The 23098-nt window shown below is 61.0% G+C and overlaps 10 protein-coding genes across 10 annotated transcripts; 6 read left to right on the plus strand and 4 right to left on the minus strand.

The window, feature by feature from the left end:
• Window positions 1-162: 162 nt before the first annotated feature.
• Window positions 163-1419, minus strand: A1Q1_06332 (uncharacterized protein; the record flags this gene model as incomplete). Its single annotated transcript, XM_014327936.1, has 2 exons — window positions 163-1244; window positions 1329-1419. The coding sequence occupies 2 exons, from the start codon at window positions 1417-1419 to the stop codon at window positions 163-165; spliced, it is 1173 nt and encodes a 390-aa protein (XP_014183411.1).
• Window positions 1420-1788: 369 nt separating this feature from the next.
• Window positions 1789-2589, plus strand: A1Q1_06333 (uncharacterized protein; the record flags this gene model as incomplete). The annotated part of the gene is made up of 1 exon (XM_014327937.1): window positions 1789-2589. One exon carries the CDS (start codon window positions 1789-1791, stop codon window positions 2587-2589), a length of 801 nt encoding a protein of 266 aa, XP_014183412.1.
• A 346-nt stretch (window positions 2590-2935) lies between these two features.
• On the plus strand, window positions 2936-4216 carry A1Q1_06334 (uncharacterized protein; the record flags this gene model as incomplete). Its single annotated transcript, XM_014327938.1, has 1 exon — window positions 2936-4216. The coding sequence occupies one exon, from the start codon at window positions 2936-2938 to the stop codon at window positions 4214-4216; it is 1281 nt and encodes a 426-aa protein (XP_014183413.1).
• Window positions 4217-4714: 498 nt separating this feature from the next.
• On the minus strand, window positions 4715-6130 carry A1Q1_06335 (uncharacterized protein; the record flags this gene model as incomplete). Its single annotated transcript, XM_014327939.1, has 3 exons — window positions 4715-5830; window positions 5895-5971; window positions 6079-6130. The coding sequence occupies 3 exons, from the start codon at window positions 6128-6130 to the stop codon at window positions 4715-4717; spliced, it is 1245 nt and encodes a 414-aa protein (XP_014183414.1).
• A 765-nt stretch (window positions 6131-6895) lies between these two features.
• A1Q1_06336 (uncharacterized protein) lies at window positions 6896-8500 on the plus strand (the record flags this gene model as incomplete). The annotated part of the gene is made up of 1 exon (XM_014327940.1): window positions 6896-8500. The coding sequence occupies one exon, from the start codon at window positions 6896-6898 to the stop codon at window positions 8498-8500; it is 1605 nt and encodes a 534-aa protein (XP_014183415.1).
• A 1357-nt stretch (window positions 8501-9857) lies between these two features.
• Window positions 9858-12031, minus strand: A1Q1_06337 (uncharacterized protein; the record flags this gene model as incomplete). The annotated part of the gene is made up of 2 exons (XM_014327941.1): window positions 9858-10808; window positions 10880-12031. The coding sequence occupies 2 exons, from the start codon at window positions 12029-12031 to the stop codon at window positions 9858-9860; spliced, it is 2103 nt and encodes a 700-aa protein (XP_014183416.1).
• Window positions 12032-13846: 1815 nt separating this feature from the next.
• A1Q1_06338 (NADPH--cytochrome reductase) lies at window positions 13847-16075 on the plus strand (the record flags this gene model as incomplete). The annotated part of the gene is made up of 1 exon (XM_014327942.1): window positions 13847-16075. The coding sequence occupies one exon, from the start codon at window positions 13847-13849 to the stop codon at window positions 16073-16075; it is 2229 nt and encodes a 742-aa protein (XP_014183417.1).
• Window positions 16076-16923: 848 nt separating this feature from the next.
• A1Q1_06339 (uncharacterized protein) lies at window positions 16924-17619 on the plus strand (the record flags this gene model as incomplete). The annotated part of the gene is made up of 1 exon (XM_014327943.1): window positions 16924-17619. One exon carries the CDS (start codon window positions 16924-16926, stop codon window positions 17617-17619), a length of 696 nt encoding a protein of 231 aa, XP_014183418.1.
• A 25-nt stretch (window positions 17620-17644) lies between these two features.
• A1Q1_06340 (uncharacterized protein) lies at window positions 17645-20102 on the minus strand (the record flags this gene model as incomplete). The annotated part of the gene is made up of 3 exons (XM_014327944.1): window positions 17645-19709; window positions 19754-19838; window positions 19892-20102. The coding sequence occupies 3 exons, from the start codon at window positions 20100-20102 to the stop codon at window positions 17645-17647; spliced, it is 2361 nt and encodes a 786-aa protein (XP_014183419.1).
• Window positions 20103-20326: 224 nt separating this feature from the next.
• Window positions 20327-21990, plus strand: A1Q1_06341 (amino acid permease; the record flags this gene model as incomplete). The annotated part of the gene is made up of 2 exons (XM_014327945.1): window positions 20327-20441; window positions 20513-21990. The coding sequence occupies 2 exons, from the start codon at window positions 20327-20329 to the stop codon at window positions 21988-21990; spliced, it is 1593 nt and encodes a 530-aa protein (XP_014183420.1).
• Between the last annotated feature and the right edge of the window lie 1108 nt (window positions 21991-23098).

The raw sequence follows: 23098 nt of genomic DNA on the forward strand, positions 1-23098 counted from the left end.
TAGCGGAGGTTAGTGTACGGATCTTGGTCACGGAAAGCATGCACACCAGGAGCTGAGAGGCACAGCGATGTGCAAAGTCGCGAGGCACAGGGCAACGTTGACTGTCTGCTGACCATATTCTGCTAAAACCTAATAACATACATGCAATGACTATGCTTTGTTTTACTGCTCGTTGACGAAGAGGCCGGCGGCGCCCATGCCCAAGCCGATGCACATGGAGGTGACGAGGATCTTGCCGCCGGTGCGCTTGATGGCGTTGAAGCCGGTGGCGATCTGGCGCGCGCCAGTCGTGCCGAGGGGGTGGCCGAGGGCGACGGCGCCACCGTTGACATTGACCTTGGCCGGGTCGAGGTTGAGCTTCTCGACACAGTAGACCATCATGGAGGAGAAGGCCTCGTTGATCTCGTAAAGGTCGACGTCCTCGGGCTTGAGGTGGGCCGTCTCGAGGAGTTTAGGAATGGCAACCGAGGGGCCGATGCCCATGATGCGCGGGGCGAGGCCAGCAGTGACGTTGAGCACGTGCTTGGCGAGAATGGGGAGACCGAGCTCCTTAGCCCTGCGGCGGGTGGTGAGGAGGACAAAGGCGCCGCCGTCGGTGATCTGCGACGCGTTGCCGCCCGTCGTCTGCGAGGGCGGCCACTGCTTGAAGGCACCCTTGATCTTGGCGAGGCCCTCGGGCGTCGTGCCGTAGCGGATACCATCGTCCTTGCTGACAACGCCGTTGGGCGTGGGGATCGGGACAATCTCGGCCTCGAACACGCCCGACTTTTGCGCGGCCTCGGCACGGTTGTGGCTCTGCGCGGCCCACTTGTCCATCTTCTCGCGCGAAATGTTGAAGTCGCCGGCAACGTTCTCCGACGTCCAGCCCATGGGCATGACGCAGTCCTTGGCGACGGGGTGCTGCTTCGTCTCCTCGGTCAGGCCAACCGCGCCCTCGTCGGGGTTGTTGGTCATGTCCTCGAATCCGACAGCAAGGCCAATCTCAATCTCGCCATTGCGGATCTGGTTGGCGATCGTGCCGACGGCCATGAGGCCAGACGAGCAGAAGCGGTTGATGATCTCGACGGGCGTCGTGTCCGGGAAGCCTGCGGTGAGGGCGGCCGCGCGACCGGCGTAGGGCGCGCCCGGGGTCAGGACGGTGCCGATGCAAATGTCGTCGACCATGCTGGGGTCGACGCCGATCGAGTCCTTGGCCGCCTTGAGGGTGGCGACAAGGAGGTCGGACGACGACATGTCCTTGAAGCCTCCCTTGCGGGCCTTGCAGAGGGGAGTGCGCTTGGCGCAAGTGATGACGACTGCCGTTAGCCTTGACGTGGCGGCTCACTCACTGTCGTCGTCGTGCTTCTCCATGATGCGCTCGCGGGCGCTCTTGGGCTCGCCCTTGAGGTGGTTCGCAATGGTCTGGATACGCTGGGCCATGGTTGTCGAAGTGTGGTGAGAGGAAGAAAGTGACAGCTCGAGCTTATAAAGGAGGGCAGGATCCGGGGACGGGGCCGAGATGTCCGTCGGCTAAGGGCCACGTTACCCGGCAAGCCACGGCCGCGGAGTCCCCCACGAGATCTTATCCTATCATCATGACAAGCCTCTCATGCATGATCCGTTTGTTCCCCGGCGATTCCAGCGGCGAGCACCGCGATCAGCATGTCCTTGCGGATCGACTATTCACGATGATCTCGTCAACGAGACTGGTCACAAGCGACAGCCAACCAGAACCAATGCAACCCCGTGACGTAACCGAGCTAACACCTTCCACCACGATCGAAACCAGTCAACAACACTCCATCCACCATGGGCATCAAGCAAAAGGTCGACCACCTCTTCCACTTCAAGACCGACGTCCCTCCCGACGAGCTCGCATCCAAGGAGGATGTCATGGCCGAGGTCTACGGTGCCAGGCACCAGGACCGCGTCGATCAGGCCTTTGGCGCCGAGGACTCGAAGCGTCACAACTATGAGACGGATGCCTCGGACGCCGTCCCCCACGACCCGCGGCCGCTGCACAGGCGCCAGGTTGTTGTTATCGCATTCGAGGGACGCAAGGGCCAACCGCTCGTGAGCGATTTCCCAATCGCGCGCCGCGCCGTCGACATGATCAAGAATATGGGTCTGGATGCGTACCAGCTCGATGTCACGCGCAAGGATGCCGTCAACGCCGTTCTCTCCGAGACTGCACGCCTGCACGCCGACGTTGTCGTGCTCGCTGGTCGCGGCGATACAGACCACCTTACGCTCGAAGAGGTTGCGCACAACCCTGGCGTCAACGGCCCCGAAGAGGTCAAGGCCCGCGCTCCCCTGCGCCGCGCAATGGTCACGATCGGCGCCCTCGGCGTGCCTGTTCGCTTGTCGGCGGATGCTGGCGACGAGCTCGGCAATGCCCTCTTCTACGAGGCGCTGACGGGGCTGAGCAACGACATTCCCGTCTCCCTGCTGCACTCGCCGTCGCCGCAGCTCGTCGACCCAGAGCTTCAGGCACAATCGATTGCGATTATGGCGCAGGAGTCGATCATGGACCCGCAGGACCCCGTCAGCAGGATGAACTCGAGTGCCAACCTGAACGCGAGCACGACGAGCATGAGTGAGATGTACTAGAGAGATGTAGATGTTTAGAAATGTGCCTGGTTGAACCGCCCGCGGGCGCGGCACTCGATGCCTCCACGGATCCCACGACCTCCACGGAACTCCACTCCCCACCACTGGGGAACCAGAAGGGTCTGGAATGCAGGTACGCAACGAGGGGAATGCTTCTGCCATTGTTGCCCGCGCCCGTATGTTATCAGGATCGTGGCTGATACGGGAGATCGGTGATTTCTTGGTTTTCCCGGGGATACCAAGATTGGTTTACCCAGTGATGTCACCCGGTTGCCCATCATTTCTGGACCTTTATAAGAGCTAGTCACCAGTGTCTGTCGCTACTCACTCCCATCAAGCAAGCAACATGACCGTCTCTATCCCGCAGTCCTTCGTCAAGCTCGACCCCGCTGAGGGCTGGGGTCTGAACAACCTGCCCTACGGTGTGTTCTCGACCGGCTCGGACGACAAGACGCGCCCCGGTGTCGCTGTCGGCGACAAGATTCTCGACCTCGATGCGCTCTCGCGCTCGTCCCACTTCAAGGACTCGCCCGTCCCCGCCGAGGTTTTCCAGGGCGGTAACCTCGACGCCTTTGTCGCCCGCGAGCCCCAGGACTGGGCCAAGTTCCGCGCCTACCTCCAGAAGATCCTCGGCGTTGACTCGCCCCTCAAGGACGCCTCGGACCTGAACAAGCTCCTCGTCGACCGCGCCAGCGCCAAGATGCACCTCCCCATCCGCATTGGTGACTACACCGACTTCTACGCTTCGTACGAGCACGCCTTCAACTGTGGCTGCCTCATCCGTGGCCCCGACAATGCCATGCAGCCCAACTGGAAGCACCTTCCCGTTGCCTACCACGGCCGCGCCTCGTCCGTCGTCATCTCGGGCACTCCCTTCCACCGCCCCGTTGGCCAGATTCTCGAGAAGCCCGGAGACAAGCAGCCCATCTTTGCTCCCTGCCGTCGCCTCGACTATGAGCTCGAGACTGGCTTCATCTACGGCGGCTCTGCTTCCAAGCTCGGCGAGCGCCTCTCCCCCGCCGAGGCCCGCAAGCACATCTTCGGTCTCGTCCTCCTCAACGACTGGTCGGCCCGTGACATCCAGACCTGGGAGTACGTTCCCCTCGGCCCCTTCCTGTCCAAGAACTTCTGCACGACCATCTCGCCCTGGATCGTCCAGCCCGTTGCGCTCGAGCCGTTCCGCGCGCCCCAGTACGACCATGACCCCGAGCTCCTCCCCTACCTCCAGGACCCCGAGGGCTACAACTACGCCGTCCCGCTCAACATTGACATCAAGCCCGAGGGCGGCGAGTACGACCGCGTCTCGGTGTCGTCGATGCAGCACACCTACTACACCTTTGCCCAGATGATCGCCCACCACTCGTGCACTGGATGCGGTATCCGACCCTCCGACCTCATGGGCTCTGGTACGCTCTCGGCGCCCAACGACGAGGGTCTCGGATCCCTCCTCGAGCGCTCGCGCATGGGCAAGCAGCCCTTCAAGCTCGGCAAGCGCGAGGACATGACCTGGCTCCGTGACGGTGACTCGGTCCGCATCTCGGCGCTCGTAAAGAACGGCGACGCTGCCGTCAACTTTGGCGAGTGCGAGGGCACTGTCCTCCCTCCCCTCAAGCAGTTCGGCCAGTAAGGCATAGATTCCCGGTTAGCAGTAGTGCATGTATCATAATTCTCTCGGATTCCATGAGCTTCACAGCGGAACGGAGCACACGTTGCAAGGAACTCTAACACTCGGACCAGACCCCGCTGCACATCCCGTCCCCACTGACCGCGTTTACCGATTTCGGATCACATTTGGGAAGGTTATCAGCCCCGTGACACTAAGAACCGAGCCGCCGACATCGGGAGTCAGCTGATATCTGTAACAGGAACCGAGGCACGATTCAGTTGCTCTCACGTTCCCACTGCACTGTGCAATTTGCACATCACAAGGGTCAGAATGGTTAAGCGAGATCTTTGCCCGCAGCGTCATGGTCAATCATCTGACGAGTGGGCAGGCACGAGCCTCGGTCAACTCGTTCTTGGTATCTCATCTTGGTTTCCCCGTCGGTGTCCAATGCTAATCAGATTACTAATGAAAACCGCTGCATATGATAAGATTAAATTACAAACAATGGATAGCTCTGTTTTACTTGTACTGCTGCTGGGCGTCGTGCGGGAGGTCCGAGATGCGGTCCAGGCCCTGCCAGGCCTTCCAGTAGTCCTGCTGGAGCTTGCCGCTCTCGACAATGGCCCACTTGGTCGTCGCGACCTGGTACGCCGACTCGAACATGAAGGCCATGGAGCCCTCACCAACCTTGTGGGGCTTGAGCTCGGCGGTCGACGCCTTCTTGAACGTCTCCGTGTCAGGTCCGTGCGCAGTGTTCATGTTGTGCAGCGAAGCACCGCCGGGGAGGAAGCCCTCGGCCTTGGCGTCGTACTCGCCGCAGATGTTGCCCATGAACTCGCTCATGACGTTGCGGTGGAACCAGGGGGGTCGGAACGTGTTCTCGGCAACGAGCCAGCGCGGCGCGAACACGACAAAGTCAGCGACGGCAGTACCCGGCGTGTCGGACGGGCAGGTCAGGACAGTGTAGATGGACGGGTCGGGGTGGTCGTACGTGACTGTGCCCATGGCGTTGAACTTCTTCAGGTCGTAGCGGTACGGGACGTAGGTGCCCGAGAAGGCGACGACGTCGTACGGCGAGTGCTTCTGCTCGTACTTGAAGAACTTGCCGAGGAACTTGTTGACAATCGTCCAGTCCTCCTCCTCGGCGCTGTCGTCGTACTGGGCGCACGGCGTCTCAAAGTCCTTGGCGTTGGCGAGACCGTTGGAGCCGATAGGGCCGAGCTCGGGCAGCTCAAAGTGTCCCTTGTAGATCTCGCAGATGAAGCCACGGGCGACGCCGGTCGTGTTGACCTGGTCGACGGTGAACTTGAGACCACGCTGGACGACGGCAATGTGGAGAGGAGGGACGTGGAGCTTGCCAAACTCGGTGGTGATGAGGAGCTCGCCCTGGACGGGAACGAAGAGGAAGTCTCCGTCAGAGTTGTAGAACGACTTCTTGCCCATGTTGCGGCCAAAGGCGTAGAAGTGGATACCGAGACCGTCCTTCATCTGCGTGTCACCGGCACCACCGAGGGTGGTAATGCCGTCAACAAAGTCGACGCCCTCAGCACCGGGGAAGGTGAGCGGGTCCCATCGGAGCTGCTGAGGAGTAGGCTCAATGTCGGGGGAGTGGGCGTGGAAGCTCGAGACGACGCGCTGCGAGCCAGTGTAGGCCGAGAAGGGCTGGTGCTGCACCGATGGGCGCAGGCGGTAGACCCACGAGCGCTGGTTCTTGTGGCGCGGGGCGGTGAACGCGGTACCAGAGATGCACTCGGTGTAGAGCTTGTGGGTCGCAAGCTGGGGGTTGAAGCCGAGCTTGGGAAGAGTGCCGGGGATGGCCTCGGACTCGAAGTGGTTGCCGAAACCGCCTGAAGTCAGCGTTGCCCGACTTGCATGTCACTCACAGTTGTACTTGAGGTTGTCGGGGTTGCTCTTGCCGTTCTGCTCCTTGACCATTGTGGATGAGTGATGTGGGATGAGTGTGGGAAGCTGGCCGCGCGGTTCTTATAAGCTCTGTGCTCGGTGAAGGTAGGTCAGCTGGGTGGTGAAGTCATCACTCGGAATGCAATGTAGTGCGAGCCCAAGTCCGGCGTCTAAGTTCGAGCCAAATGGTTCTCCCGGCTGGGCATGGAGAGCGCGGAGACGGGGCATGCGGGAAAAGCAAGAGGGGAAGATCCGATGTGGGGGGTCGTTGGGGGGGAAGTGGTTCTGCCAGTGTTCCCCGCAGCGCCCAGGCACGGTTCCTGGATTAGCCCCCGCCACGCGAACCGGGGCCCTCGATTAAGAACCATGCCGAGTTCGGCACGCTCAGGGGATTGAGACAGGGCGCAGGGGCGCACAGAGGAGGGCGCAATCGAGCCCTTGCGCCCCTCGTGGTGAGTGACGGATGGTAGTGCCCATATTCCTTTGGTTTGTTCCCAGCAGGCGACAGAGTCCGCGCACGCACGACCGAGAGACCGAACATTCAGCTGACCCACCTCTGACGTTGACTGCTCAATGCTTTAACCGCCCGTACTCAACCTCTGGAGGGTAATGCAACGCATCTGATTGCTCCCCCAAGTTCCCATCCAAGAGACCTATATAACACACCCCCATCCTCGCCTTCCGACTTCTCCATCCCAACAACTTCTCAGCCCATCTCCTCTCTTGGCTGCCTCTCTCTCTTCACCGACAACACAAACTACTTTAGTACTTTTCCTCCCCCTTTCACACATACACACAATGGCTGGCTGGAGCTCAGAAGCCCTTTCGTTCGACAAGCTTGGTCTCCCGGCCATCGTGGCCGCCGCGGTCGTCTTCGTCCTCATCTCCGAATACTACCGCTATGCCAAGGGCAAGCTTCACCTCCCGGGTCCCATGCCCTACCCCATCTTCGGTAACCTGCCCCAGCTTGGCAAGGACGCTGCTCTCACCATGCACAAGTGGAGCAAGAAGTACGGCGACGTCTTCAAGGTCACCCTCGGCGAGCGCGAGATCATGATCATCAACTCGGCCAAGGCCACCAAGGAGCTCCTCTCCGACCAGGGTGGTGTCTACATTTCGCGCCCCATGTTCCACAACTACCACTCGACCCTCTCCACCTCGGCCGGTTTCACCATCGGTACCTCCCCTTGGGACGAGTCGTGCAAGCGCAAGCGCAAGGCTGCTGCCACTGCCCTCAACAAGACCTACGTCCAGGAGTACCTTCCCATCATTGACCGCGAGGCCCTCGCCCTCGTTGAGGACCTCTACGTGAACGGCAAGGGTGGAGCCCTCGAGATCGACCCCGCTGCCTACTGCTCGCGTTACGCTCTCAACACCTCGCTCTCTGTCAACTACGGCTGCCGTCTCGACTCGGTCGGTGACGACCTCCTTGCCGAGATCATCGACATTGAGACTGGTGTCTCTGACATTCGTTCCACCACCTCTTCGTGGTCCGACTACGTCCCCCTCCTCCGCAAGCTCCCCACCATCCGCAAGACCTCGGGCGGCTACACCACCCAGGAGATCAAGGAGCGCCGTGATAAGTACATGGGTCTCCTTCTCGATGACCTCAAGGAGAAGATTGCCAAGGGCACCGACGCCCCCTGCATCACCGGCAACATTCTCAAGGACCCCGACGCGAAGCTCACCCCCCTCGAGCTCTCTTCCATCTGTCTTTCCATGGTCTCGGCCGGTCTCGACACCCTCGGCAACACCTTCATCTGGTCGCTCGGCTTCATGGCCAAGCACCCCGAGATCTGGGAGAAGGCCTACACTGAGCTGAACAAGATCTCCAACGGCAACCCCCCCGACTCGACCGAGGAGACCTGCGAGTACATTGTCGCCCTCTACCGCGAGGCTGCCCGCTACTTCTCCGTCCTCAAGCTCTCGCTCCCCCGCGCCACCCTCGGCGACTCGGAGTACAAGGGCGTCCACGTTCCCTCTGGCACCACTGTCTTCCTGAACGCCTGGGCCGTCCACCACGACGAGGACCGCTACGGCGACGTTGAGAACTTCCGCCCCGAGCGCCACCTCGAGCAGAAGGACAAGGAGGGTGCTCTTGCCCACTACTCCTTCGGTGCCGGTCGCCGCATGTGCGCTGGTGTCCACCTTGCCAACCGCGAGATGTACGTCGGTTTCGCCAAGCTCATCTACTTCTTCAAGCTCGAGGTCGGCTCTGAGGACTACGACATCAACCCCGAGACCGCTTGCAAGAACACCTACGGTCTCTCCTCCACTCCCTTCCCCTACAAGGTCCGCTTCGTTCCCCGTGACCCCGAGGCCATTGAGCAGTGGATCCAGGACGAGAAGTCGCGCAACGACATCTCGATCGCCTCGGCCATCAAGTCCAAGGTCAACGCTTAAGCGAGCGACGATCACACTAAACCGCGCCAGCCCCATCCCTGGCTTCGGTTCAAAATCTAGTCTCATAAGTTTTCCATTCTATAGCATTGTTAGGGCCCGTGTATGAAGAATCGCATCTAGACGAACAAGCAGGAGTCGCACAGCGACGCCAGAGCAGCACTCACGCAATCTAACCTTACTACTGACGTTCTCTGACTGACGCTGCTATTCTGTGACAAACTCGGACGACACAGTGGGCAGGCACAAGTAATCAAGGAAGTGGGGGAACCGGCGTTCTAACCGGGTGACAACGGTATGACGGACACAGGGCACATGATTCGACGCCCGGGGATTATTTCGAACACATCGCGGTATGCTCACATCAGGCTCACCCAGCGCACCGCATGCTCTGATCCCAGCCCTCTCTGCTCCCCCCCCCACCGCTCGCACTCAGGTCCGCTAGCCCGTCGCTAGCCGGAATGCATCCGGGACCGACGACGGAGAGCCTGACCGGCTGTCGAGCGATCCGGCGGAAATAAGTTTGGGCCCACGTCGCCTGTTCGCGCGCGCCTCCCGAGACCACGCCGAGAGCTGTGTGTGAGCACGGGGCACACAGCGACAAGCTTATTCGCGTCCTGTGAAATGGACAGGTGATCAGCTCCTCGGTGTTGATGCGGCTCACACTCGCGTCGATCACGGCGTCAGGCGTCACCTGACGTCTGGGCAACGGGCCAGCCTTGTCCCGCCCCGATGTTAGCTCGACCCCAGGTCATGTGAACTCGAGAGAGGGACAGGCCGGATCGGACGAGACGAAGGAACCCACAGGAGAGGCACACGGTTCAAGCGAGACGGGCGAGACATGGCGAGCCGCGATGTGCGGGTTGCGAGTGTCGCACGCCTGTAGGTACAGAGGGACAGACCGACAAGGCATCAGAGGGACAGGAACTTGAATCAGAGCCAGGATGAATCAACGTGAATCAAGACATTCAGGCAGTCACCGAGGCGACGCGGAAAGCAGAGTGTTGGTCAGCTGTTACTACTCGTCGAGAACCCGAAGTCTTAAGCCGACAAGGCACGCGCACCGACGGCTATGATGTCACAGCCCGCGATCGTAAACAGACGGAGCCCGCGGAGGTCAGTCCGCTGCATGATACCAGGCCGGGAATAGGACAACGAGGTGCATGGTTCATGCACGTTGGCAACAAACAAGAGTGTGCAACAAAAGTGGGGGTCAATACATACAGAAAACTAGGTCTAGGTTGGCTACAAAGTCGGGCGAAGGGACGGCTCGGGGGGGATCGACGAGGTACGGATGCACATCATTGCTAGGCAAACGCGATTGGGCGAGGTGCAACTCGCGCTGCCAACTCTTCGCGTGCTATGACGCGGGCATGTCGGGGAAGCACTGCTGCCAGAGGTTGATGTCGTCTCCGGCTGTTGGCATGCCGGCCCAGAGCAGCATCCACGCGTTGAGATCGAGGTCGTTGAGCGTCTCCTGCCCCGTACCAGTCGTTGCACTCGTGCTCGCCCCGCTGGGGAGCATCTCGCCTCCGAGCTCGGCGAGGTCGTAGTTGCCGCCAATCATTGGCGCGGGACTTGGCGGGCGCGTGCGGCTTCCGACGGCGTTGAGCTTGCGCAGAATCTCGACGTGTCGACTCGCGCTGACCCACTGCATGCTGATCTGGTCGAGCCAGCGAATGCACTGTTCCAGACGCCTGTGCGATTCTTGCCGCGGGTGACCGCGCGTGACTGTCTCCGCGACGCCACCCTCGGATGCGAGACCGGCGTGAACAGTGGCAGCCTGGAAGACGAGGTAGACCCAGGAAGACGCAAACTTGCGGATGCGGAAGGTGCGCTCGTAGCTCTCCATAATCTTGCACATTTGCGTCGCCGCGGCGCGCGACACGTCCACGCCCGACGGGAGCTTGTAAGGCGGCTGAACGAGAGCGGAGCGGTACGGGTCGTTGGGTGCCGAGGGGCTTTCGGCAGACTCGAGGTAGGGGACTTGCGGGCGGTGCAGGAGGACGAGACAGAGCTCGTACCATCCGCGGCAGGTGAGGAGGTGCAGTCCAACGTCGGCATGCGCGTTCTCGTCCTCGTCACGCCACTGCAGGTGTTCCGGCAAGCTCGCGCGCCAGCGCTTCAGCTGCGCGTCAATATCCCGCACCGCGTCCTCGTAGCCCTCGACGTGAACGCCATCCATGCGCGCCCTGCGTGTTGACGGGCGGTAGACCTCGTCGAGAATCTGCTCGAGGAGAGCCATGACGTCGGCCCAGGCGTTGAAGCTGCTCAGCGTGTGCGACTTGAGACACGCCATGGCGTCGGCACTCTGCCGGACAACAGCGCCTGCGCGCCGCCAGACAGCCAGAGGTCGAGCTCCTCGCGCTCCATTGTGCTCACGCGGGGAGCGTCAATGTCAATGCGGTGCAGAGACGGCGGTCGCTGCTGCACGGCGGCAACAATCTTGTCGAGAATAAAGCACGCCCAGATTGTGCGGATGCGCTCCTGCTTGGTGCGGTTCTTGTCCGAGGGGTCCGCGAAATGCGTGTTGAGGCCGAGGTCAATGGCCATTCGGCACGCAATGCCAGACATTTGGTACGCGAGCGAGCTCTTGCCGTTGCCGAGGTCGGAGAGTGCAACGTAGATTAGCGCCTGGACCTGCTCGAGCGACGCTGGCGTGCCATTCATCATGGCGCACATGACACGCTGCCGCACGCTCTCGGTGAGCGTCTCGCAGATTGTGCTAAAGGGCCTGTCGGATCCAGGCGACTTCCCGGGGGACATGAACGGCTGGCCCGGGACGAGGTCTGAATTAGCGGCGCAAATGGCGAGGATCGCGTCGAAGAGCAGCGGCGACTGGGTGCGCAGTACGCGCAGATTCGGTAGCGCGGGCACGTAGACGATTGGCCAGCAGGGGTGGATGAACGTTTCGTACACGAGGAGCAGATCGTCGAGCCCCTCGGAAGTGAGACCGACGTCGCCTGCGATTGATGGCCCACCGATTGTCGACGCAGGCACGGACATGACGCTACCCACGCTCCCTGTCGGTGTCGGCGGTTTGAACGCAATGCTCGGCACGTCGCGCGGATACACGTCTGGCGGAGGCACAAACTCCATCGACGCCGTGTTCGAGAGCATGCCAAGGTCGGTCAAGAGATTGTTGTCGAGACTGGGCGTAGTCGACTGCACGAGCGGCGTCGTAATGCGCGGTTCCGGGGCCGGGAGCGCGGGTGGTGGAGGCTTTTCGTCGGGCGTCCCGTTGCCGCTGCCATTCTCCTTCTTCTTGTCGTCGCCGTTGGGCGTGCCGTTCTGGCCGTTCTGGGCTGCGGCAGCGGCGGCTGCGGCCTGGTTGAGAGCGCGCTTCTTGTGGCCTCCCCGCGCGGGGGAGCCTTTCGGGGGCCCGCGCTTCTTCGCGGTGGTGTAGAAGCACTCTGAGCCGAAGAAGCGGATGCAGTGGGCACAGGGGTTCTGGCCGTCGCACTTGATCTTGCGGATGGAGCAGGCAACACAGGCCTTTGTTGTGCGTATCCTGTCCTGTGGATCGACGGGCATGGTTGGGAGTGGGTGAGGAGAGGTTAGGGATGATGAAAAGAAGATGCAATGCAAGGGTTGTCACTTGACTCAGCGAGAGCGAGAGAGAGCGAGAGAGAGCACATCTCCGGGCCATGTTCGGACAACAGAGAGCGCTTGTGGGGGGCCAAGGCATCAGAGCAGAGGCCGGGGTGTGGGGGTTTCCCACGTGGCTCTTTCCTAATACGGGCGCGGGGCGTGCCCCCCTCCGCCCCCTGACCGCGAGCGACGATCACACTAAACCGCGCCAGCCCCATCCCTGGCTTCGGTTCAAAATCTAGTCTCATAAGTTTTCCATTCTATAGCATTGTTAGGGCCCGTGTATGAAGAATCGCATCTAGACGAACAAGCAGGAGTCGCACAGCGACGCCAGAGCAGCACTCACGCCCCCTCTCGAGTGACCGAGCTCTCCCAGTCAATGCTTCGATCCCAGTCCAGAACAACTGCTCGCCCATATCTGCCCTCGCACGCTCTCTGCCATTGGCCCACACCCCCTCGTGGCTTGGCAGTCTGCCTCTCATCCTGGTGGGCAGCCACCCCTCATACACTCTTGGAGGCGCTTGTCTACCAGTCCGCGAGCGCTTGGCAGAAGGCGTGTGTCAGTCACCAGGCGCCGCGAGGCTGCGCGGTGACTACGCGGTGACACAACTTGGGTACTGCTCTCGGCGGCCCAGTGCTCCGCCCGTATCTCACCACCAAAGCCAGTGCCGGACATGCCGGACGATCTTAAGCATACCACCCAAGGATCTGATCAGTAACCCGCTGCACAGCATGCATGCCCCGTTTATCTACGTGTTGGTGCGCGCGTGTCCACGGACTTGCGGCGGGCAAGATGGATCTGGTGGCCGGGTAAACCAAGTGTGGGGTCGCTGGAACGGGGTGTGGGCGGGGCTTGCTGGGCCCTCAGGGCGCCACAAGGGTCGAGAAGGGGTCGCGTAGGGTGGCTTGGTGGGGGTACGCATTCCAGTTATCCGATCGATCGACTTCGGCACGTTCGGCATCGCGCATGCACCCATGCTCATTCGCTGCTGCGGCATCTCGCACAAGTCGACGGCGGCTCCCCAAGGGCCCCGGCTGCAAAGGAGCCAATGCCGCAGGCTGTTCAAGTGCCGGTGTGAGCCGGCAGTTGCCTCGAAAGAGTTACTGGGTGTAACCCGCCACGTAGAGTCCGTCACCGGCCCCGGAGTGCCTGTAACCCAGCACCCAGACGGGGACGAGGGCGGGTGCTTGCAACGCCGTCATGTGAGCTGTGATCTAGACGGAATCGCATGGAAATCCGCGCACGGTGAGAGGTATGAGCTTGTGCGCGGTTGAGAGAGCAGTCATCGCTTGCAGAGTACCATGGTCCCGCCTGTTGCACGCGTCAAAGTGATGTCATGTCCTCGGTTGGAGACAATTCGATACGATCTCCTGATCAGTGCAAGGTCCGGCTAGTGAGAGATGAAGTCCGTTGACGCACGCACGAGTCCGCGGTCGAACGGAAAGCAAAAGGGTCTGGACGCGGTGATTTCGAATAGCTCGAACCTTGGACCCCCGGCGCCCCACGTTTAGCGACGGGGTCGGGTCAGTTACCAAGTCAGCTGAGAGTGGGTGGGTGGGTATTCATTCTTGCCGATCCTCGGATCTCCCACCGTCAGCCATACACAACCACCCTGCGAACACCACCTCACGCTCTCACCACACCAAACGGCAAAACCATTCACACGACAATGCGGAGCACCTGGTTCCCCAGGCGGCATCGTCAGACTACATAACAGCGAGCCGATGCACTTGTTCTTTCTCCAGACTTCAACCACCATGGACAACCAGACAGCAGCAGTCCTCCTCCTTCTTTTCATCTTCCTCTACTGGCGACGCGAGTCCCTCCCCTTCATCGGGGGCGGCGACGCCAAGTCTTCCTCCACGGCTGCCGGCAGCGCGACCAAGTCGCACAAGCCCAAGGTCCTCGACGACGACAACGAGGACGACTTTGTGGTCCAGATGCGCGAGGGCAAGAAGCAGCTCGCCGTCTTCTTCGGATCCCAGACCGGCACCGCCAACGAGTACGCTCTCCGCATCGCCAAGGAGGCCAAGTCGAGATTCGGCGTCACCTCCCTCGTCTGCGACCCTGAGGAGTACGAGGTCGCGACGCTCGACCGCGTCCCTAGCGACAAGGCCGTCATCTTTGTCATGGCCTTGTACGGCGACGGTGAGCCGACCGACAATGCCGAGGAGATGTGGAACTTCCTCTTTGACGACGACGTCACCTTCTCCAACGGCGGTCAGTCGCTCGACAACCTCAACTACGTCATGTTCGGCCTCGGCAACACTACCTACGAGAAGTACCAGGGTGCCGCGCGCAAGCTTGACGCGCGCCTCGAGGAGCTTGGTGCCCGCCGCATTGGCGAGCGCGGCGAGGCCGACGAGATTGTTGGCACCGAGATGGGCTACCTCGACTGGAAGGACGGCATGTGGGCCGCCCTCGCCGACCGCCTCGAGCTCCAGGAGGGCGAGGCTGGCGACATTGCCGACTTCGTTGTGACCGAGGTCCCCGACCACCCCGATGAGAAGGTCTACCGCGGCGAGCTTTCGCCTCAGGCGCTCAAGGCCGCCCACGGTGGTGCCCCCTCTGGATCCTACGACGCCAAGAACCCGTACGCCGCTCCCGTTGCCACATCGCGCGAGCTCTTCGCCATGGAGGGCGTCGACGGCGACCGCAACTGTGTCCACCTCGAGCTCGACATCAGCGGCACCAACATTTCGTATCAGCACGGAGACCACGTTGCCATCTGGCCTTCGAACCCTGACATGGCCGTTGAGCGTTTCCTCTCCGTCCTTGGCCTCAACGACAAGCGCGACACCCCCATTGAGATCAAGGCGCTCGACCCTCAGCTTGCCGCCGTCCCCTTCCCCTGCCCTGCCACCTACGAGTCCATCTTCCGCCACTACCTCGAGATCTCTGCCATTGCTTCCCGCCAGACGCTTGCCATGCTTGCCAAGTATGCTCCGACGCCCGAAGCTCGCGCCACCATGGAGCGCTGGGGCAATGACAAGGAGGCCTACCACCGCGAGATTGAGGGTGCCCGCGTCCGTCTCGGCGAGGCTCTTCAGCTCGCTGCCGGCGACGACCCGCACGTCTCGACCACGGCCACCAAGTGGGACATTCCCTTTGACCGCATCATTTCGCTGGTTCCCCGCCAGAAGCCCCGCTTCTACTCGATCTCGTCCTCGTCCAAGCTCCACCCCGACACCATTCACGTTACCGCCGTCATTCTCCGCTACCAGACTCCGGACAGCAAGCTGCACGGCAACAACCCTCGCTGGATCTACGGTGCCGGCACCAACTTCCTCCTCAACGTTCAGCAGGCGCGTCTCGGTGGCCTCGCGGGTGGTGTCACCCCCATCCGTCTCGACGGCATGCCCACGACCACCCCTACTTACCGCATTGAGGGCCCTCGCGCTGTCCACGCCAAGGACAATGTCTACCGCATCCCCATGCACACTCGCCGCTCGACCTTCCGTCTTCCTCAGCGCACCAATGTCCCTGTCATCATGATTGGCCCCGGCACTGGTGTTGCCCCCTTCCGTGGCTTTGTTCAGGAGCGCGTTGCGCAGGCCCGCCAGAGCCGCGAGAAGCGTGGCCCCGACGCTCTCAAGGACTGGGCTCCCATGTGGCTCTTCTACGGCTGCCGCAACGACAGCGACTTCCTCTACAAGGAGGAGTGGCCCGAGTACGCCAAGGAGCTCGACGGCAAGTTCTCCATGCACACTGCCCTCTCGCGCGGTCCGGACCGCAAGCCCGACGGATCCAAGATCTACGTCCAGGACCTCATCTGGGACCAGCGCGAGGCCCTCGTCCGCGCCATCACGCAGCAGGGTGCCTACATCTACATCTGCGGTGACGCCAAGAACATGGCCAAGGCCGTCGAGCACACCTTTGCCAAGATGCTCGCCGAGTACCGCGGTGGCAGCGCCGAGATGGAGGGCGCCGAGGAGATCAAGAACCTTAAGGACCGCAAACGCTTCCTCACTGACGTCTGGTCGTAAATGCGGCCCTCTCGCTGCCTCTGGGCACCTCAAAAACATAGCAGTAATAAGTTCTCATAGCAATCACTCAGTCCCGTCTTGTAAGATTATGTATTGGCATTGGATTCGAAAGATAGGCGCAATGGGGCAACTGGACCAGTATAACGCGCCGATGACCGACTTTTTAAGGCTTACTGGCGTCTGCGCAACCATTCCAAGCTGAGGCTTCGACTCTCTTCGGTCTAGGTGTCTGAGGTTCGCTGATAGTCTGTGAGAGCACGTGAGAACGCAGCGGGCGATCAAACAGTTGATTGATACTGCCACCTGCCCATGGAAACTTCACAATTCTTGGAGCCATCGGGCAACAAACTTTGCTCACACCAACTTTTGCCACGGCTCGGGCAAGCCTGGAACAATGCATTCCTCGCTGCAAACTGAATTACAAGCTGGAACCCGACGAGCTGCACTGAACCCAGTCAACAGACCTCCTTTGGCCAGGCACAGCCCAGCACGCGCACGAGGACGATCTGCGGGACGTGCCGAGCGATGCCGAGATGCCGAACGTGCCCACCGGCATGCCCGGACGCGTGACGAGGTGGTGAGCGCCCTGTTTCATGCCTGAGTGCCATGGCGTTGCGGCATGCGGGGGTCGAGGCTGGGCGGGGCGCTGTGGGGGTTCGTGGGAGACCGCGGGGTGTAACAGGTGGCTTGAAGTAGCCGAGATAACGTGGTTTTCCCGCCAATATGTCTTGGTTTTCCCGTCGGACCTGGCATCTGGGAACCACTTCCGCCCCTCGGGTGCACCGAGGTCACAGATTCGTGTATATTGGATGCATGTCACCTTGGCTTCTCACCATAGCTCATCCACCATGTCCAAGCCCGACGAGACCTACACGCTGTACAGCTACTTCCGCTCCTCGGCGTCGGCGCGTGTGCGCACGCTGATGGCGCTGCACCACATCCCCTACGACGTCAAGTTCATCCATCTCCTGAAGCAGGAGCAGTCGTCGGACGAGTACACCAAGCTCAACGGCAGCCAGACGGTGCCGACGCTCGTCGTCCAGCCCGGTCAGGGCGACAAGTGGAACCTCGGCCAGTGCATCGCCATCATGGAGTACCTCGACGAGAAGTGGGGACCTCAGAGCAAGTACGGACGTCTCCTGCCCGAGAACGCCAAGGACCGCGCCCTAGTCCGCTCCATTGTCGACCAGGTCGTTGGCGACCTCTTCCCGATGCTCAACTCGGCCACCCTCGGCGCCGTCACCGACTTTGGCGGCGACAAGATCAAGTGGGCCGAGAAGTGGAGCGACAAGTTCCTCATGGCCCTCGAGCGCCTCGTCTCCAAGACCTCGACGAACGGCAAGTACTGCTACGGTGACAGCCTGACGCTCGCCGACGTTTCGCTCGCGCCCCAAATGTACACCGTCCTCCGCTTCTACCCCCAGGCGCTTGAGAAGGTCCCCACTGTCAAGAGCATCTTTGAGAACATCTCCAAGCTTCCCGAGTTTGTCCAGGCCGACTACAAGCACCAGCCCGACACCCCCGACGAGCTCCGCGAGAACTAATGTACAACCTTGTAATGCATGTATTCTATGAGAAGAGCGGGGACGCCCAGGCTTTGCGTTCGCTTGCAAACAGGCCCACGGCAGCACATGGCACCAGCTGCACGCGGGCATCAGCACGGACCTGCGTGCGCGCGGCCTGCTCGGCACGGAAGCGGCGATACACCCAGCTGTCGTCTACTGATCGCGTCGTGTCAACGACGGCGTCTTCCAGCCGCGCAGACATCTTGAAGACGGCCGGCTTCACCGGAGGCGACTCGTCTTGAACCTCGCGCCAGCGCTCTGTGAGCACCTGAAGGAGGCGGCTCAAGTCTACACTCTCGCCGAGGCGGTCGCGGAGGATGACGAGCTCGTCGTTGAGCCGTAGCAGCGCCTCGCGCAGCAGCTCGGTCCACTTCTCCTCGAGCGTGCGCCTTAACCACGGCACTGCGGCCGTGGGGAGCAAGACGCGGTACAGCCAGTCGATTCCCAGGGAGGACTCGCCCACGCGCATCGACAGTCCGTTGATCGTAACCTTGGTGTGGAGGGGGCGAATGACGTGCTCTGCCCCAGGACGCAGGTTGATATCGAGATCGACCTCGACCGATAACCCTCGCTTTGCGAGCAGAATGTCGACGAGTCCTGTGTCGCTTAGCCCCAGCCCTTTGAACCAGATGCAGCCGAGGGCGTCGCGGACATCGGCGTGAACCTCGCTGACGTTCAAGCGGACGCGTGTCTTCGTGAACTCGTCGGGTCCATAGATCGAGTACCGCACAGCGTCGTACATCTCCCACGTGAGCACGGAGGGCAACACGTCGTCCCAATCCAGAGCCACGTTCTCGAGGACAACCTCGATGTTCGGCGAGACGAACTCGACGCGCGGGATGCAGAGCGCCCCGAGGTTGCGGAGGTGCGGCATGGCCATGTTGGCAAGGTCAGCCCACAGCTTTGGCTTCCATGCGATGAGACCACGAGCGTCGAGGGCAAGGCTGGCAACGAGGTCTTTGCAGCTCTGCTTCAAGCGCACTGTCAGAGTGTCCTCTTGGTCTGGCTCCGACCAGCCGAGCAGTCCGCTGACGCCGCGCACGAGCTCGGCCCAGTGCATGCGGTAGAGGGCGTCGTCGAGCCACTGACGAGCTCGAATATATAGCTCCCGGCCTCTCTCGACGCACACGCCAGTTTCAACGTAACCCGGCTCGAGCAGAACGGCGCGGATGTACGCATCAATCTCGTGCCAGAGTAGGCGGAGGCCGAGGCTACGCCCCGCGTCGGCGTAAAGTCCAATCAGCGCGCTCTGCAGCGGCGTAGCTGGGCCAGAGGCGAAGCGATCGCTGAACAGGGCAAAGTTGCGCAAGATGCGGCGCGTCGGTGTCGCCGCTGGCGTCCCCTGAACAACTCCGACGAGCTCCGCATCGTACGCCTCCAGCAGCGAGAGCAGCCACGCCATGCTCGAGGTATACCCCGGCTGCGCCTGTAGGCTCGCAACTGCCCGCTGCACGAGCGCGAGGAACGCTGACGATGCCTCGTCGAGCGACACTTCGGAGCGCGCGTCCTCGAATTCGTCGAACTCGGACCCAGACTGGCTGCCGCTCCAGCTTCGGCCCCAGCTTCCGGGTACGTGGTACGGTTCTGGCGGTGGATTATCCAGCGCAGGGCTCGGAGCTGGAAGGGGGGGTCGCAGCTCCGACGGGAGCATGTCGCGCGCAACGCCGATGAGCCCAGTTATCGCCTCGCGCACTTCTGGCGTCGTCGCAAAGATGGTTGCGAGCCGGCGCAGGTGCAGTCCGGCGGAGGCGAGCTCGCCATCGGGGTGGCCCCACGCCCATGCCGTGCCGGTGATGGCGGCGTCCAGGTCCTCGCCATCTGGGTCATCCGAGTCCCACTCCCACTCCTCTTCGCTTGCAGATCCCTGGCTCTCAGCCCAGAGCAACCGGAGCGTGTCCTGCAGGAGCTCGTCGCTATTCTTCTCGCGCAACACGAGGCGAAGCGTGTCGGCGAGCGAGCGCAGGCACGTGAGGGCGTGCACCGTGTCGCTACTCAGACTCGAGACTGGCACATTGGGCGGGGGCGTGCTCGCGGCGATCCATTCGAGGAGCAGATCGAGCTGCGCGTTGCTCGGAAAGTGACTGGCATTAGCTCTGCATAGCGCAGTACTCACCCGCTAGCCAACGCCTCCCACACGCTCGTCAGGCGGAGCGCATGCTCGACATTGTCGGCAGCAGCGCTGCTCACATCAGGGCGCACTAGTGTCAGCTGAGCAGATGAAAAGACGTACTGCTATGCATCCGTCGCAAACATAGAGCCGGAGTTCGGTAAAATGTGACGGAAAGAGTGTTGTTGAGAAGAGATAAGGTGTTTGTTAGCACGGCTGTGGAGGTACGCGGGTCGCGTGCCTGGGACTTGCGAATCCTGGCCGTTTCATTTCTCCACGTCCTCCAATCGTCTCCCATTCCTCGACCGTCGTTATCCGGACATGGCTTTCGGCGCTGGTGATGCGTAACGAGCATGGCGCGAGAGGAAGCCCTAGAGCCCCCGTCAGGCACGAGTGGACCGCCGGAAATAGCCTAGGTGCAGTCGGACGGGACCCTTTCAAAAGGTTTGCATTTTGCAAGCGCGATCTCGCACAGAATGGTGTGATGGAGCGATCCTTGCAGCCTTGGAGCCCAACTAGCCGCGGACCCAAGTCTTAAATGTGGACCTCGATGCAGTGTTTGTTTCTCCATCGCCCACCATGTCCAACGAGAAGGGCATCCACCCATACGACGACCCCGAGAAGGTCGACACGCGCGCCCCCGATGCCGATGCCATCGTTCTCTCCCAGGTGGAGGAGGAGGGACTGAAGCGTGGTCTCCGCCAGCGGCACATCTCCATGATGGCCCTTGCAGGTGAATTGATAAGCGTTTAAAGCTGACCACAGGCTCTATCGGCACCGGCCTCTTCCTCGGCCTGGGAGGAGCAATCGCGACAGGCGGCCCACTCGGAGCTCTGCTCGGCTACCTCATCATCGGCGCGCTCGTGTGCGCGGTCCAGTTTGCTGTCGGTGAAACCTCGGCACTGCTTCCGATCACTGGCAGTTTTGTGCGACACGCCGAGATCTTTGTCGACCCCGCGCTCGGCTTTGCGATGGGATGGACAATGGTGTACGGCAACTGGCTCTCGGTCCCCGGCGAGATCAGCGCCATCTGCGTCATGTTTGCTTACTGGACCGATGTGACGCCGGTCACGTGGTGTCTCGTCTTCATCTTCCTGACTGCAGTCGTGGCACTCGCGCCCGTTGGCGTCTTTGGCGAGATTGAATTCTTCTGCGCGATCCTCAAGATCTTGCTGTTCGTCGGGCTCATCATCTTCGGACTCTGCACCAACCTCGGCGGCGTACCCGGCGTTGAGCGAGTCGGCTTTCGCTACTGGAAGCACCCCGGTCCATTCGTCGAGAACATTGCTACCGGCGCCTGGGGCCGTTTTCTCGGCTTTTGGAGCACCCTCATCTCCGCTGTCTTTTCTTTTTCCGGTATGGAATCCGTCGCAATGGCTGCAGCCGAGACTAGGAACCCCCGGGTCGCTATCCCTCGCGCTGTCAAGCGAGTCTTTGCTCGGGTAACCATCTTTTACCTCCTATCTGTTCTGATCGTGGGGATGTTGGTTGCCTCGGACGACCCGCGCCTCCAGGGATACGCCGACACGGCTGCGCAGAGCCCCTTCGTCATCGCCGCGTCCAAGGCCAACATTCAGGCGATCCCGCACATCGTTAATGCCGTGGTGATCACGAGCGCGTGGTCGTCGGGTAACCAGGCCTTGCTCTCGGGTAGCCGTGTGCTGTTTGGCCTCGCTGTGAAGCGCCAGGCGCCGCGCATCTTCCTGACGACGAACCGCTGGGGCGTGCCGTGGGTCGCGGTGTGCACTAACATTCTCTTCTCGTTCTTGTCCTTCATGACGCTCAGCGACAAGGCGATCAACGTTTTCTACTGGTTCGTCAACCTCGTCGGATGTGGTGTCCTCATCTCGTGGTCCGTCATTCTGCTCAACCACCTGCGCCTGCGCATGGCGATGCGTCGCGCGGGGATCAGTCGACACGAAATGCCCTGGTCAAACAGTTGGACGCCATACGCGTCGGCGTTCGGCCTCTTCTTCTGCGTCATTCTGCTGCTCACGAACGGGTACACCACCTTCACAAAGGGTAACTGGGACACATCAACGTTCATCACGGCGTATCTCGATATCGGGCTCATCATCTTCATCACGATCGTGTGGAAGGTCTTGAAGCGCACCAAGTATGTGCGGATTAGCCAGATTCCGCTGCAAACAATCTTCGAGGATGTTCACCGCAAGCCTCTGAATGACGAGCCAGAAAAGCCGTCGAAGGGCTGGATCCGTTTGATTAGCTGGCTGTGGGACTAGGTTTATGTATTTGTATCAGGCCGTGCTGCGCTGGACGTCTGTCATACACCTTCTCACTCGCATGGTGGGTGTCCGTAATCGACATGCTATGCCGAGCGAGCCAAATGCTGGGCCGAGCTGGGCTCGTTCTCAATAACTTGGCGCGAGGTTGATCAGACCTTCGCGCGAACCGACGTAACATCACGCTGCATAGCGATCTGCGCTCGCCGAGGCGGGCCGCGCGATAGCTAACCAAGGCTGATAGTGAGTTGAGATAAACGCGCCTTCGCTACGATCACGGCAAAGTCTCGCGGACCAGCCGGCGATTCTCGTTCGCGGCAAATAGCCCCCGCTTCACTGGGTGCACAATTGCTCTCGTTGAGCAGTCGATCCCGTACGATGGCTCCGGCTATGGAACGACGCCAAGGCTGTATCTCTAACGACCGTCCGGCCTAGCCGTTCTGGCGTAATTCCAATCCCGTAGTGCAAATAGAAGTGGAATGCGAGAGACAGCGAGGTGACTGTTGCTTCGCGACCTAATTGCCACTTTCTTCGATGTTAATCGTGAACACGAACAAGGATGCAACGAGGGATGATGGCTGGCCCGCGCCGAACGTGTTCCGATGAGTGAGAGCCTTGACCATGAAGTCGAGGGCGAGTTTGAGGGGACCATGACCCTTGACGAAATCCTGAGTTATGTCTGAGATCCCAAGCCCATTCGATGCGCCTGATTTTGACGCTAAGAATGCACCTGGACATGTCTATATTTGAAATAGTTTTTGGTATGGATAGCCCCCGAAAACCGCCCTAACCCCCTAACCCCCTGAGGGGTTAAACCCTAACCCCCTCGCTTGGCTCGTAGGGAGTCTGGACAGTAGAGTCACAAGCATAAAGGACCAAGGTGGTCGGCCTGGCCTTTGACCACTACGAGGCTATGGTCAATCTCAAGTCTACTCGGCATGCATACACTAGATCATCCTAGACTAGGTGCAATTGTTGTAAAACTCTTTGGAAACCCTGTCTACCCATTTAAATGGGGGCAGCCCCACTTGCATGGGCAGCACCTTCGAGCTTGTTGACTGCAGCACTGGCAGCCACGCAAGGGGCTATATGGGGTTCTGGGGGATGA

Source organism: Trichosporon asahii, assembly GCF_000293215.1.
Source record: "Trichosporon asahii var. asahii CBS 2479 unplaced genomic scaffold scaffold00006, whole genome shotgun sequence".
Lineage (NCBI taxonomy): Eukaryota > Fungi > Basidiomycota > Tremellomycetes > Trichosporonales > Trichosporonaceae > Trichosporon > Trichosporon asahii.